At 44.3% G+C, this 15,318-nt stretch overlaps 1 protein-coding gene across 3 annotated transcripts in view; it reads right to left on the minus strand.

The window, feature by feature from the left end:
• The window catches only part of ADTRP (androgen dependent TFPI regulating protein), a 32,298-nt gene extending 31,544 nt beyond the window's left edge, over window positions 1–754 (minus strand). Inside the window, exon 1 of one of the 3 annotated variants that reach the window (XM_013103901.5) lies at window positions 230–754. In XM_013103901.5, the coding sequence (XP_012959355.1) occupies window positions 230–382 (153 nt within the window). In that variant the 5' untranslated portion in view covers window positions 383–754. The remainder of the gene's footprint in view (window positions 1–229) is intronic. The other 2 variants (XM_005024200.6, XM_005024199.6) reach the window with 2 other exon arrangements.
• Between the last annotated feature and the right edge of the window lie 14,564 nt (window positions 755–15,318).

The following is a 15,318-nucleotide window of genomic DNA, read 5'->3' on the forward strand; positions in this document are numbered from 1 at the left end:
GCTCTGGAGTACATACTCTAAAAACCAGCAGCTTGCCAACCCGTATTCTTTCTGCATAAAACCTGTGAATACATTTCATTGCATAAGCATAGATACCTATTTAGTTTCCTTTGGGGTATAAACCATTAAAGGAAGCAGTTTAACAGCAGCAAGTCTACCAGCTGCATGTATCTTGAGGCACAGATGGCAGACAAACAAATAGACATATTGTACAACACGATTTGCTTACCAGATTGAGGACTGTCAAATATTTCCACTGGCCACCATAAAGGAACACTTCAGATGGCCGTTCTTCTGTTCTTAGACATGTGATTGAATAGATGACAAAAAAATACCAGACAAAAGCAAGGCAATGGTATGCTGTGAGAGTAGAGATTTCCATGCTTTAGCTAAAAGCAAGTGATAATCAGTCCGAAAGAAGCTTTTCTCTTAAAGTCCTCAGTGGCTGTGCATGGGAAATGGCAGGACAGGAGAGTTTGCTTTGGAGCAGACTCGGGCCCCTTTGCCACTTGCTCTCGAAAGGAATATTCACAGCACTGTGAACTTTGCTTCTGTTTTTTTCCCTTTTTACTGCAAAGATAGGGGGAGGGAGAAGAATAGGCTTATTCCCTGGATTTAAATGCCTTGCTCAAGATTAGTGAAGATTAGTTGCACAATTACATAAGTTTTTTAGATTTTTTTTTTTAAAGAAGACGGGGGAGCTTTGCTACTTATTTTGTGTAACTGGTTGTTGTGCTCTAGGCAGTGAGTGAAAATAAGCAGCACTTTACTTGCTTGTAGCTAGCAGTGTAGGCATGTCTCTGGCTTACTTTAAGAAGCCTTTGTAACTCTTTTCCCTTGTGCCAAAGGAAGAAGTGGGAAACACAGCGGTCTGTGAAAGAGAAACTGAGTTGTTAATAGGCTGTGGAGGTGGAAAGGAAGCTGAGAGGATTAGTAGGCAAAGGTTCTCCAGGTTGAAAAACACTGAGTGTTGACATTTTTTATGGGAAAAGGCTCGGCCTCCTTCGTGCTGCTGTGTGCAGCTGGAGTCCCTCACACATGTGCGCAGCAGGGCAGCCAGAGCCTGAGTCACTCTGAACCTCCAGCAGGAATGGAGACATGGGGTGAGGGCTTTGGGTGACAAAATCTGAGCCCTTGCCTATCGCCTTCTTTTCTTGCTGTCTTCCATCTTCAGACTACCCCTCTTCCCAGATGTGACTGGATGGGGCAAGAGTAAAGCAGAGCAAAAATGGTACTCATACCATATTCATAAAATTAAGTTCCCATGGAAAAGCTCATTTTTCCCTCCCCTTCCACCTTGCCAAGCTGCCCTAATTAGCACTGGAAAATGCACACAGCTTTTTCTGGGCCAGAGTCCCTGTAATTGCAGTGCTGTTGGCAAAATTTGCCACCCAGGTGTTTTGCTGTGCCCAAGCCTTGCCCAGACCTTCTTGTGGCAGGACATGGCGATTGAGTGTTCCTCATACTCTACAGAGGCTGTCCCCCTGGGCAGGGCTCAGCTTCGGCCAAGCAGACTGCATTGAAGTGATCTCTCTCTCTTTTTTTTTTTTTTTTTTTTTATTTTCATTTTTTTTTTAATTCTCTTTCCTCTGTAACTGGCCTGGAGGGAACATTGAGCAATCTGCTGTGTTTTGAGTTGTTTTGTTTTTTCTCTTGGATCTTTTTTCCCCCCTGATACTAGACATAAGGCTCCTTGTGGGATGATTTCCTACAAACTCAGACAGTGATGTGCATGCATGTAGGAAACAGTCATCACACTAAATCATTTAAACATCCTCCCATGCCTCACTGACTTCTCCCCTAGTTCAGATTACCTGCATCCCAATTCCCCAGGCACTCCAGCCATCACAACCCAAATGGATTATTTCTGCCTTAAGAAGGAAAAATAAAGATGTAGATAGTCTTGTGGTTGCTTAAGGATAGATGAGAAAATCCCTTGCCAAAAAAAAAAAAAAAAAAAAAAAAAAAAAGTGAAGAAAAAAAGATGGGAATGTGGTTTGGACTCTGACAATGTCATTGGCCTTTTCTGAGGAAATACAATAGAAAATAGTTTTCAATTACTTTCACAGGCTGTCTGAGGAGAGGAAGCGCTGTCATGAGCTGCTTCCTCTGTTCCACCTGGTTAAGACTCATCCCTATGACAAAAGGTAGGAGCAGAATAGGAGAATGGCATGGAAAGGCCATTTTTATTAGTGATTTGCAATATCAATGACACCAGGCCTTCAGCACTTAACAAGTTATCTTCACACCAGTCTTTTTGATGGTTTTGCTATAGGACAACTTTAAAAACAGGAAGGGATGTGCTTCTCCTCAGCAGATGCGTGAATTCACAAAAATGAATGTAGATGCATGCAAAATGGCAAGGTATGTTTTTCTTTTGTGGAGGATTTTGGCCAGTAGGGCTGAGAAGGCGTGAAGTTTGGTGACAGTTTTGTGATGTGGACACCTGTCCCACAGACTGAAACCACCTGCTTTGTTTTCCCATATACAAGAAGCAGGATACATATCCTTCAGCTTAGCTAAGGGATGTTAGGGATGAAGTTCCACCGTAGAAAAATCACAAAGAAAGGATGAGTGCCAGATAGGCCTGAAGTCTCTCACGTTATGCTTCATAGAGCCTTTCTTATCTCACTGCCAGTGTGATGCAGAGAGCAAATACACTGGAAAAGGGGTTTGCCTTCTCCCCATTGGTGTGAACATCTACTCAAGGTTCAGTGGAACAGGAAATTAAACCCAAAGCCTTTTTCACAAGGGATGGAGGGACTTTCACAAGGAAGGAAGAGGGACCACATCAGGATAAAGGCAGATGCACTGCTACAGATTAAGTTGGACAGGTTGGGGAGATCCATTTTCCATCTGCTTGAAACCACACCCCAGCTCAAAGGTACTGCTCCCCTGCAGCTGAGCCACATTATTGCACCCTGTCAATGCTCCCAGCCTGCTGTAGGGGCTCATCTGGTTTGAGCAGTAATAGTTGACTTTGTACTAAAGCAAATTCAGAGCTTGGTCCATTAATGTGATCCAGCTGCAGCACACTAACAAGTAACCAGCATTGTAAATCACCTTATGCACACAAAATAGCCTCTGCTCATGCCCTCTTCTAGGAGAGAGAGTTTACCCTTCTTTGCCCTGAAATGGGCTCCACTGATTGGCATGGTATTTCCAGGCTATCAAGCAGTCCCCTTAAACCCATTATTGCCATGCAGGGCCTAGTTAACACTTCCACCAGTCTCTAATGAGACTGAAAAATAAGAGCAATGAGCACTCGTTCCTATGACGTGTGTGTGATTATGTATGCAAATGGCCTACAAGGTGTAATGCCCAGAAGAGGCTCTGCTCTGGGACCTGAAAGCTGCCCCTGCTGCTAGAAACAAGTATTCCTGCTTCCTCATGGGCTGGTAATTTATTTAAAAAACAATGAGGTGTGTTTCAACTATTTTCTGATATTTTTGTGCTGGCTTATTTTGCTTTCTGCCAGGGCTGCATCCATTAATGCAAAACAAGTAAGACCAAGGCAGAACATTGCAGGCAGGTGACTGCAGTTAAGGACGGGTGGGAGGAAAGGATTCAAAATCAAGACTAGGAAAGTGGTTTGTTTTTGTTTGTTTGTTTGTTTTTGAGGGAGTTGTCATTGGGGGAGGTGGAAGGAAGGAAAGAATATGAAAACAAAGCTTTGTCTTTGTGTCTAGCTTCTTTTTCAGGTGGTATGCTCTAGGAACCAGGGACTTACATGAAAATGGAACTTGTCTTAGGTGGATTTTATTAGGTGAACAAGACATGATGAGTGGGGCAAGTACAATTTTGTCCAAACTTTCTGACGCTTGTTTCTATCATGAATGCAGTTTTATTATCCTACGCCTGGATTTAATTGCTTAATTATTTTTTAATTTACTGCTGTCGTAAACTGACTTGTGTTAAGGGTGGCATTCCCTGAAAGCGGAACCCAGGGCTGTTCTTCTACAGCATTTTCTGTATGTTACATGAGCCTGTCCAGCACTGATATAGCACATCTCTTCTCAGTTCTGGTTTTGTTGTGGATAATGCATGAGTATACGCAGAAGACACATTTTCTAAGGAGTATTAGCTAAGAAAGCTTTTTAGCATGTAGCAGGAGGCTGCGTGAGCCTTGTCCCTATGGATGTTTGTAATAACAGTTACAATAATGATTCTCTGACTGTCCCAATCTATGAAATGAAATATAACTAGCAAAATTGCAAGCCTGGTGTAGTCTCCTCTAACATTCTCAAATCCTGAGGCAAGCTCTCAAAACTCACGTGGTTAGTGTAATGCACAAGATTTAATTCTTTCCAATCTTATTTGTCTAGGACTTCAGTAGCTTCTAGGGATCAGAGTTTCCTAGCTCTTCTTTACAGTTGTGTGAGAGACAAATGTAAAAATGCTCTATCTGCTAATAAAAGCCAAGGGCCTTGCCTAACTACATGGCAGAGTTAGCAGCAACCAATAAAAATATCCTGAGAGTTTGCTCCTTCTCAGAACTTTATTGAACAGAGCCACTCCAACCTGCTGTTTATGGAAAGCAGAAAAGTTCAACTGTTGAAAGAAAGCTTATGCAACTTTCTGCATTGGCCTCTCATCTTCATCTTGCATGAGATTTTATTTATATGTATATTTAAGGCCAAGACAGAAAGTGATTTATATCACATAATCACCTAGGTTGGAAGAGACCTCCAAGATCATCTAGTCCAACTGCTGACCTAACACTAACCAGTCCTCCACTAAACCATATCACTAAGCTCTACATCTAAACATCTTTTAAAGACCTCCAGGGATGGTGACTAAACCACTTCCCTGGGCAGCCCATTCCAATGCCAAACAACCCTCTCAGTAAAGAAGTTCTTTCCAATATCCAACCCAAACCTCCCCTGGTGCAAATTTATCCCCTTCCCCCTCATCCTGTCACCAGGCATGTGAGAGAACAGACCAACCCCCACCTTTCTACAGCCTCCTTTAAGGTATGTTTAGAGAGCAATAAGGTCACCCTTGAGCCTTCTCTTCTCCAGGCTAAACAATCCCAGCTCCTCAAAAGACTTGTTCTCCAGACCCCTCACCAGCTTTGTTGCCCTTCTCTGGACGCACTCGAGCACCTCCATGTCCTTCTTGTAGCAAGGGGCCCAAAACTGGACACAGTACTCAAGGTATTGCCTCACTAGAGCTGAGTACAGGGGGACAATCACTTCCCTAGACCTACTGGCCACACTGCTTCTTATACAAGACAGGATGCTCTTGGCCTTCTTGGCCACCTGAGCACACTGCTGGCTCATATTCAGCTGACTATCAATCAATACTCCCAGGTCCTTCTCTGCCAGGCAGCTTTCTAACCACTCATCTCCTAGCCTGTAGCACTGCTTGGGGTTGTTGTGCCCCAGGTGCAGGACCCAGCACTTGCCCTTGTTGAACTTCATGCAGTTGACCTCAGCCCATCGGTGCAGCCTATCCAGATCCTCCTGCAGAGCCTTCCCACCCTCAAGCAGATCGACACACGCACCTAACTTGGTGTCATCTGCAAACTTACTGAAGGTGCACTCGATTCCCTCATCCAGATTACTGATCAAGATATCAAAGAGTACTGGCCCTAGTACTGAGCCCTGGGGGACGCCACTAGTGACCGGCCTCCAACTGGACTTGACTCCATTCACCGCGACTCTTTGGGCCCAGCTATCCAGCCAGTTTTTAACCCAACGAAGCGTACGCCAGTCCATGCCAAGAGCAACCAGTTTCTTGAGGAAAATGCTGTGGGAAACGATGTCAAAAGCCTTGCTGAAGTCAAGATAGACCACATCCACAACCTTTCTCTCATCCACTAAGGGCTTCACTTTGTCATAGAAAGAGATCAGGTTAGTCTAGTGTCGTGGTTTAACCCGGCCGGCAGCTAAACACCACGCAGCCGTTCGCTCACCCTCCCCCCTCCCTCTCTGGGACGGGGGAGAGAAATGGAAAGTGAAGCCCGTGAGTTGAGATAAAGACAGTTTAATAAGACAGGAAAATAATAATAACAAAAATAATAATAACAATAACAATAATAATGATACAATAGTGATAATACGAAAGTAATAATAGTATGTACAAACAAGTGATGCACAATGCAATTGCTCACCACTCGCTGACCGATGCCCAGCCTAACCCCGAGCAGTCCGGCCCCCCTCCCCCCGGCTAGCCACCCCTATATATTGTTTAGCATGACGTCAGATGGTATGGAATACCCCTTTGGCTAGTTTGGGTCACCTGTCCTGGGTCTGTCCCCTCCCAGCTCTTACTGCACCCCCAGCCTGCCCATTGGTAGGACAGAGCAAAAGGCTGAAATGTCCTTGGCTTAGTATAAGCACTGCTCTGCAACAATTAAAGCATTGGGGTGTTATCAGCACTCTTCTCATCCTAAGCCAAAACACAGCATTCCACCAGCTACTAGGAAGAAAATTAATTCTGTTCTAACTGAAACCAGGACATCTAGCAGGACCTGTCTTCCATAAACCCATGCTGACTGGGCATGATTGCCTGGTTGCCCTGCAAGTGCCGCGTGATGATACTCAAGATGATCTGCTCCATGAGCTTCCCTGGCACTGAGGTCAAGCTGACAGGCCTATAGTTCCCTGGATCTACCTTCTGGCCCTTCTTGTAGATGGGCATCACATTTGCTAGCCACCAGTCAACTGGGACCTCCCCTGATAGCCAGGACTGCCGATAAATGATGGAAAGTGGCCTGGCCAGTTCTTCCAATAGTTCTCTCAGTACCTTCAGGTGGATCCCATCCAGCCCCATTGACTTGCGTACATCTAAGTGCTGTAGCAGGTCGTCAACCATTTCTTCGTGGATTGTGAGGGCCACATCCTGCTCCCCATCCCCTTCCACCAGGTCATGGTACTGGGTAACCAGAGAACTGGTCTTGCTGCTAAAGACTGAGGCAAAGAAGGAATTGAGCACCTCATTATTTTCCTCATCTCTCATCACCACGTTTCCGCCATATCCAGTAAGGGGTGGAGATTCTCCTCAGTCCTCCTTTTTGTGTTAATGTATTTATAAAAACATTTTCTGTTATTTTTAACAGCAGTAGCCAGACTGAGCTCCAGATGAGCTTTGGACTTTCTAATTTTGTCCCTGCACATCCTTACAACATCCTTATAGTCTTCCTGAGTGGCCCACCCTCTTTTCCAAAGATCATAAACCCTCTTTTTTTTTTTTTCTTTCTTTTTTTTTTTCCTAAGGTCTAGCCACAACTCTTTGTGCTGACTTTGTGGTGTATGTGCAATCATAAATAGCTATTTGAAGTACGAGGCAATAGAGAGTCACCCAACAGTGACCGCATCAGTCAGTACTTGCTGAACAGGTGTAGCTTAAGTGCATTAAGTGCAAATCTATCTTAAATGTATATATATATATATATATATATATATATATATATATATATATATTATATTATCCATATATTATATATTATCCATTTGCAACCATATATATATATATATATATATATATATATATATATATATGGTTGCAAATGGATAATGGAAAAATGAAATAAAGACAAGGCCCATCTATAGCCTGTGCTTTTGTAGTCCCTGAATCTATAATCTATCTCAGCTTTGATTATTTACAAGGACTTCCTTCCCCAGGGACACTGATTTCCTTAGTATATCAAATCCATGTTCAGTTCCTGTTTGTCCCCTGACAGTGAAAAGAAAAAAGTAAATTTTTCAGTATGTCATAGACATGGGTAAAATAAAGTTTAAAATGTTTAAATGGTGCTAACAATGTGATGTCAACAACATTATGAAATTTAGTGGCTTGGTGAAACTGCCTGCGTAGCGATGGGGACAAAAAGTGGGTTTCTTCCCAGTGTCTACCAGCAGTGCTTTCTTGTAGTGGTCTTCGCATAAGATATCATTAGGCTCTGACACAGCCTGTAGCTCTGTGTCCTACTTCAGTAATGAGAATCCAGCTGTCAGCCATTCCTTACTGAAACAGGGGTTAGTAAGAAGGCTGTGCAAGTACCAGTGATATCTCAGTGTCTTAGCTACTGTTCTGCAACAGCAGTGTGTGAATGGTGCCATTGAAGAGCTGGCAAGTGGTTTCCTGCTACCCAGCTCCTTCACCTGGAGATCTCCCCTCTGAGTTTTCTTGGTTCCTTGTTGAAGATGAGATAAGAAAGGACTGTGTTCTGAGCAAGTCTCTGTGCACATTCACACCTGGCTTCTCCAAGCTGAAGTGGTCTACACCTCCTCTCCATTTCTTATCCTGTTCACCAGGACTAACCCCCACTTAAAGATGCTGGGGTTGGGCTACTTCCCCTGGTTTCCTCTTCATACACTTGCTCTCTGTAGTTTTTAATTTGCACAGATCTTACTGTCTGTGTGTCTTTTCCCTTTCCCACCTCCTCCAAATTCTGTAGTAAAACCTGTGTTATCTACCTAGCTGTGCTAGGTAGTAACAAGTTCTAACATAGGTACCCATCTGCAATCTGCATAGGCAAAGGCCTATATAGATAACCAAGGTGACATTAAGAACACTGCCTCCTTCTTCAGCCCTGCTATCTCTGCTTGTAAGCTTTGGGAAAGAGAGAGCAGGTGTATTACTTCTGTACCTGCTGCCAGGACCTGCTTTATTCATGTGCTATATCAGGATCTTGAGGACTGGGTCAGGTCGGTGGTGGCTTCTCAAAGGCAGGCTGTCTAAAACTTTTTTTAACGTTATTGTATGTAGGAAAGCACTTTGGTTCAGGGAAGAGATGGGAGAAAACAAACAAAAAAATCAACATTTTTCCATCTTTTTTGACAAAATCCACATTACCTTTCCTATCATCCCTACTGGTATTGCTGTGTGTAGCACAGTAGTGTGCTTCCTTACTTTACAGCTATTTTCAGTGCTGAGGAGAAGTGCCTTTAGCTTTTGCAGCACTTCACTTGGTTTTTGGTTAAATAATCAGACATATCTGTGAGGAATCTGAGTTTGGAATAAGGCCATATGCTACAAAACTCTTGCACTGAGCCCTTCCTTTCTGCTGCCCTCTGAAAACACATTACATAAACACTAAATGCTGCATAATATTTGAGGGGCCTGAGCTTTCTTGGTCACATGTTTTAGCTTCTTAGTGAAGCACTTTCAAGGTGCTTGGTAGACCTGTCTGCGTCCTGGACCAGCTGCTGGAGGATTTGTTGTTGTCATCTTGTTTCATACACTTAGGAGTTCTCTTACATTCTTGCTTCCTGAAAGTGGGGGTGGAAGAGAAACCAAGAAACCTGTCCCTGCCAAATTCGAGATGCTGGTTATCAGCTCATTCTACTGTTTATTGCTCATGCAGCTAAACAATTGCTTACATTTGGCAGTGAGCTTGAGTTCATCTGCAGCCTGCAGGACAGAGCTGCTTGCTTGTTTTCCTCAGAAGTTTTCTTCTCCTGTTTAATTGTAAGACTGAGGAGAGATCCATGGTAATGCTTTCTGCTTGCACATTTTGAGACACATTAAAAAGGGAAGGCGTAGTCACTCTTGCGTTGAAGAAACCTGAGATCCTGGATGAGCTGTGCAAGGGTTGTGGTTGCGAAGTATTAGGTGGAAATAGGTGAAAAGACAGCAGTTTGGAGTTGAGAGAATCCTGTATCTCAGCAAATCATGGCCCACAGCAGTGGCATTGCCTGCTTTTGTGTTTGCTGACACTGAGTGCTGCTGCTGCAGGTGGCTCTGACCAGTGATGATTTGTGCTGGTGACTGAGGCAGAGTGGCAATGAGATCAAAAACCCCCAGAACTGGATGAGACTCTTGCTGTTTACCATCAGCACCAGCCTCACATAAGCAGAGATGAAATTTGGCTGGGATGCTGAGGCTGAAGGTTCTCAAAGCCAAGCATAGCAAGTGCAGGGCAGTGCCAGCTCCCAGAAGTGCTACTCTGTCCTAGAGAGGAGTGCTGGTGCCACCTAATGAGGTGCCAGTGCCACTTCCCTCTGTGCCCTGGGCTGCCAAGAGGAAGTGTCAGTCTCTGTGTCATTAGTGACAGCTTCATGCTGTTGAACGAGCCTTTGATCCCTTCCTCCTCTGTAAAACTGCATGGTGGGTGGTAAATTAATCCCTGGAGTTCAGCCCAGCATGTATACAGAAAGCACAGTGGAAAAAGTAGGTGATCCTGCAATGATACTAAAAGCCAGGAGCTCGCCTGTGCTCTTGGGTACTGTTTATTGTTATTCCTCTGGCTTTGGTGGCAGAAGCATTCATTTACATAGAAGTACATAAACACGGCCTGTTTCTTTCCTTTGGTCTGTGGAGGGGTTCATACAATAAACACGAATCAAGATGTTGCTGCTTTTCTGGTTAAATGTGCAGTAACTGTGGTGTAAAACAATCTGGTTCAGTCTACTGTGGCTTCAAGGAAAGGTGATATATTGTCAGCTGAGTGGGCTCAGTGCTATGAAATCAGGCATTATTTTGTGCATGCTTTATGATGAAACCAGGAGCAGAGCAGAAGAGAATCCAGACTGTTTGAAAACTAACGAATAACCAAACAGTGAATGTCATTTGCTTAAAGTTAAAGGAAAGGATGGAAAGGACCTAAAGCTCATACCAGAATGTTGGTGGACAAATTGCTCTGTTAAAAGGACAGCCATTCCCAGCTTTGCTTATTTTGCTCTCTTATCCTTTTGTCTCTATCCTCTCCACTGGGATGCAAATTTCCAAGCTCAAAAGCTAATGTTATTATGTTATTTTAGGAAACTTAAAGTGGAATAGAAATTTTGCTTTGCATGTGAAACAAAACAGAAACATTTATGCTTACCATATAAAAGGTTGCAAAAGTTGTGATCTGATAGACAGTTTGGTGTTGGAGCGGAGGGAAACTGATTCTGTGTTAGAGGAAAGGCTTTGCCAAGAATACCAGTGACCAGATCAAACCACTATCTGCAGAGAATGTTGAGTTCAGTCCTCCCTAGCAGCAGATAGGATGTGGCACATGACTGCAGCACATGCTGAGGATGCTTTGAATTGCCTTTTTTTTTTTTACTTTATTTTTTTTCTTTTTATTAAGGAAAAAAAAAAAGAAGGAAAGAAAAAAAAAGAGCATAAAACATGCAATTCAGGAAGGCCAAGTATCGTGTGCATATGGTGACTGTACTGAGCAGTGAAGGTCTATGTTGAATGATGTTGGGCCTCTCTGGTTCTTTGCAGATATTTCCTAAGATCCTTGAACAGCTTATCTTTGCTTTCCAAAACAGTTTTCCTGGTTTAGCAAATGCATACTCGTCGCAAAGATTGATCTATATACCCTGGTGGATAAATTTAAGTAAAGCTGTATTTCACTTATTCAGTCATAAAAGTTAGGCTGCATATGCTCTCAGAAAGCTTTGTTCAAGGCAGAATAGCTACTCTAAAGACAGTGCCATGCAATAATGACTTCCAGACTGTCCAGAGCTGCATTCCTTCAAGCTCCTCCATCAGTGCAGAAATAAAGGATCTGCAAACCACCTGGGCTGCATCTGTACTGTGTGGGAGGTAGAAACTGTGGTGCACCCTACAGCCCTGCTCCCCTAGCTGTCCAGATGAGCTTGCTGTTGTACTTCTCCTTTGCTGCATGCCTGAGACTCTTTACAGTGGAGCCAGGAAATGCAGCGTGACAGTGTGCATGCACACACAACAAAATGTGACCTTGTGCAACTAACAGGGGCTGAATCATGCAGGTAAGGTTTCTACAAGCAGAGCAAAAAGCAATTACGAGAGGTTCTGCAAAGGACCAGAAGGGTCTGTGTTCAGGGCAGCTTGCAGATTTAGGATATGAAGCTACCAGAGGGATTTGCTAGTGCCGTTTTGCTTTGCTTTACTGTTGCAAAGGAGATGCTCTTCATCAGCACAAAGCTAATGCATAAAATAAGCAGATCTTACATGCACCAAAAATGGCTTACACCTTCATGATATAGGAGCTTGTTTCCCAAAGACAGGACAGACAAGAGCTTTGCTATAGTTTGAGAATAATGTTTGTGGGGAGCAACCAGTTAACAAAACTCGTTTTTGTGGCTCACCAGTGACTCCACAGCATTTGTTGCTTTGTTGGACTTGTAGAGGCCATTCCAGCAGTGACTCAAGCTTACAGGAGGGATAAGGTAGCAGCTTTCATTAGTATGCCTCATGCAGTGGGAGGAAGCAGACAAGCTCTGAGAACAAAAGCCCTTCTTTAGATCTGAAACAGGAGCCTTCTGCTTCAATGTGGAGGTACTCCAAATACGTACAACATAAAATTAGGATATGCTGTTTACTTTTTTTGTCCTATTTGTTACTATATATATAGTGAAAATATGAAATAGAGCCAGGAAAAACTGTGTGGAAACAGGAGAATATAGGTTTAAATGAGTTCTTAGAGTTGACTCAGTAGTGCAATGGTCTGGGCATCTTTAAATGATGGATTTGAGGATTGCTGTCACAAATCTAACTATCTGCATAAGTCTGTAGGACATGTGCAGACTTTTAAAGATGTATTTGAAATGTATTTCTGCAGTGGAGGAAAAAAAAAAAAAGTCCTCCTTCTGTCCAATTCTTTCTAATTGGTCTCACAGAGTTCACCTTTGCTTTCACAATGTGCTTGAATGGTTAGCTTTGCATTTAGGCCATGGAGACAAGTCTGGCAGGCAAAAGAAGATGAAGACAAGGAATGAAAAATATCCTGTGATCTACAGGAAGAAAATATGCAGAAGAAAAGAGGCATAAAGGAATGGAAACAGGAAATGGCAACCAGCTTTCAGGAAGCTGGAGTATAATTCTTCAAACTGTTCTGCTTTTCAAATGCAGAAGATACCTGCACAAATAGTTAGTTATTGGAGCAGCAGTTCTGAGTGGCCTTGTTATCTTTGGGTGCTATCTCCGTAAAGGATGATAAGCTATGAAGGTTGCTGGTTTAGAATCAAAAAAATGGTTTGAAGAAAGGAGGAGGGATTATGTCTTCTGGATTCTCTGTGTGTGTGTGTATCCATGTGATTTTGACCACCTGCTGAATGACCTTACATTGTTGCTTCATTTGTATCAGAGCAGCTCCATGATGGAGAAATCATAGAATATCCTGAGTTGGAAGGTACCCATAAGGATCATCAAGTCCAACTCCTGGCACCGCACAGGTCTGCCCAGAAGTTTAGACCATGTGACTAAGTGCACAGTCCAATCGCTTTTTAAACTCAGACAGGCATAGGAAGGGATATCTCTGAATTGTACTTCTGTATGAGGCCCTGATGGCGGTTGCTCTTCTGGCTCACTTGTTGCATTTAATGTGTGGGTTGCATATTATATGCTTATGGCACTGCCTAACTCAGGGTGAACGGAAAGGTTGGGTAAGCACAGTATATTTCCAGTGTGCTGCTTGGTAACTGTAGTGGCAACTGGTAGCTCTTTGACATTAATGAAAATCACCAAGCATCAGACTTATCCCCAAAACCAAGGTCTTAGTTAACCTCAAAAGCTGGTTTAAACTAAGATGGAGGCACACAGAATGGGCAGAAAAGCAATGCACAGGAAATAGGTTTGAAGATGTCCCTGTTGAGCTTTTGCTGTCCCCAGCAAGTTTGCACAGAAACAGCTGGAAGTCCCGCTAAGACCATACATCTCTTCTAGCTGGGAAGTTGCGTTCATCAAAGTATCTCTTGCTTGCATGAAACTGCAGCCTTCTCCATGGACAATACACTAGCCTCATGGAAAATCATAATTTATCACCTGGACTCTCCCCTCGTTTTCTTTGCCGCAGGCACCACACTCAGCTGAGTGCAGTCTCTTCTGCCTGGAGCATCCCTAGGGATGCTGTAGTTGTTGTGCAGACAGCCAAGTTGGTTGTGCGGCCAGCCAAGGTGATGACTGCAGCTGCCATTATGGGAAAATGGGTTTTAAATGGGGAAGGCATGACAGGTCTTTCCCTTCCCCTTCTGTCTCTCCCTCCCCTCCCCTCCCCTCCCCTCCCCTCCCCTCCCCTCCCCTCCCCTCCCCTCCCCTCCCCTCCCCTCCCCTCCCCTCCCCTCCCCCCCCTTCCCTTCCCCTCCCCCCCTTCCCCTTCCCTTCCCTTCCCTTCCCTTCCCTTCCCTTCCCTTCCCTTCCCTTCCCTTCCCTTCCCTTCCCTTCCCTTCCCTTCCCTTCCCTTCCCTTCCCTTCCCTTCCCTTCCCTTCCCTTCCCTTCCCTTCCCTTCCCTTCCCTTCCCTTCCCTTCCCTTCCCATGGTATTTTGAGTCTGGTATCTCTCTAAACCATCATTTCCTGGTAGTTACCATTTTTATTCTGCAGAGGATTGTTGCTGGTTTAATGCTGCTTCTCATCTCTCCCAACCTCTTTGTTCTTTAGTCTGTCATATCCATCCCTACTGCCTTCCCTTTTGAACAAACCACAGCATGGCTCACCTTTTAAGAGAAATCAGGGCAGGTAGGACTGGTGGGCAGGGCTCTTACCCCCTCGCTTGGAGGGCAGTGAGGAAGAAACACGGCCACAGCCAAGTTATTTTTGCAGACAACCCAGTGGTGCCCAGTCCCATGCCCTGCCACTGGGCTGCAGCTGTGCCTGGGTCGTGCTGTGGGACTGCTTTTGGCAGAGGAATGAATAGTGTGGAGTTCCCCTGTGCAAAAAGGCAAATTGTTTCTTTATTTCAGCATGGGAAATGCAAGCCTTGTACTTTTCTTCCCCCACCCCCACCCCTTCCGTTTCTCTATTTTTATTTAGAGCAGAGGAGAATCCCCAGACCTGATCTTAAAAAAAAAATAAAATAAAAAAAAATGCACAAGCATTTCTTTCATTTTCACACATACGTTATGATTTGGATATTCCTGTGGTTCTACAATAGCCATTCTTGGATGTGTACAGGCTGAGGAGGCTGAGGAAAGCCGGCAACAACTGGGACTGCTCAGTGTGAGGACTTGCATTCCCAGAGCCAGACCCTACTCTGGGCTTTGTTTTTCCTTCCCCTGGGTGCTCCAAAGGGGCTGATGCCTGCAGTGATCTGTGGGCTTGTGCAACAGCTGCAAATCATCTCCTAAACCCACCCTCAGCCAACTCCAAGAACAGAGAAATGTGTGCTTTGGTTTTGTTTTGCTTCCCAAAGTGCAGCACAGTTGGCAGGCTGCTGGGTGAGGCACTCAGCCCCACAAAATGTGATGCTTGAGGGCAGCCCCATAGATGAGCCTGGCCAGGGCTGGCAATGTTCCTCTGTTGGAAAGGAGGATGTTCCCTGTCACCAGATGCTGACGGTGCTTAAGGATAAGGCGATGTTTATATAGAGACCAGGCATCTTTGGGAATACAGATGAAAAACAAACTTTCTTTTTCCCTTCCTGCTTAAAAGTCCCCTGTTGCTTCACCCTCCCTCGTG

The sequence above is a fragment of the Anas platyrhynchos genome, chromosome 2 (assembly GCF_047663525.1).
Source record: "Anas platyrhynchos isolate ZD024472 breed Pekin duck chromosome 2, IASCAAS_PekinDuck_T2T, whole genome shotgun sequence".
NCBI classification, from domain to species: Eukaryota; Metazoa; Chordata; class Aves; order Anseriformes; family Anatidae; genus Anas; species Anas platyrhynchos.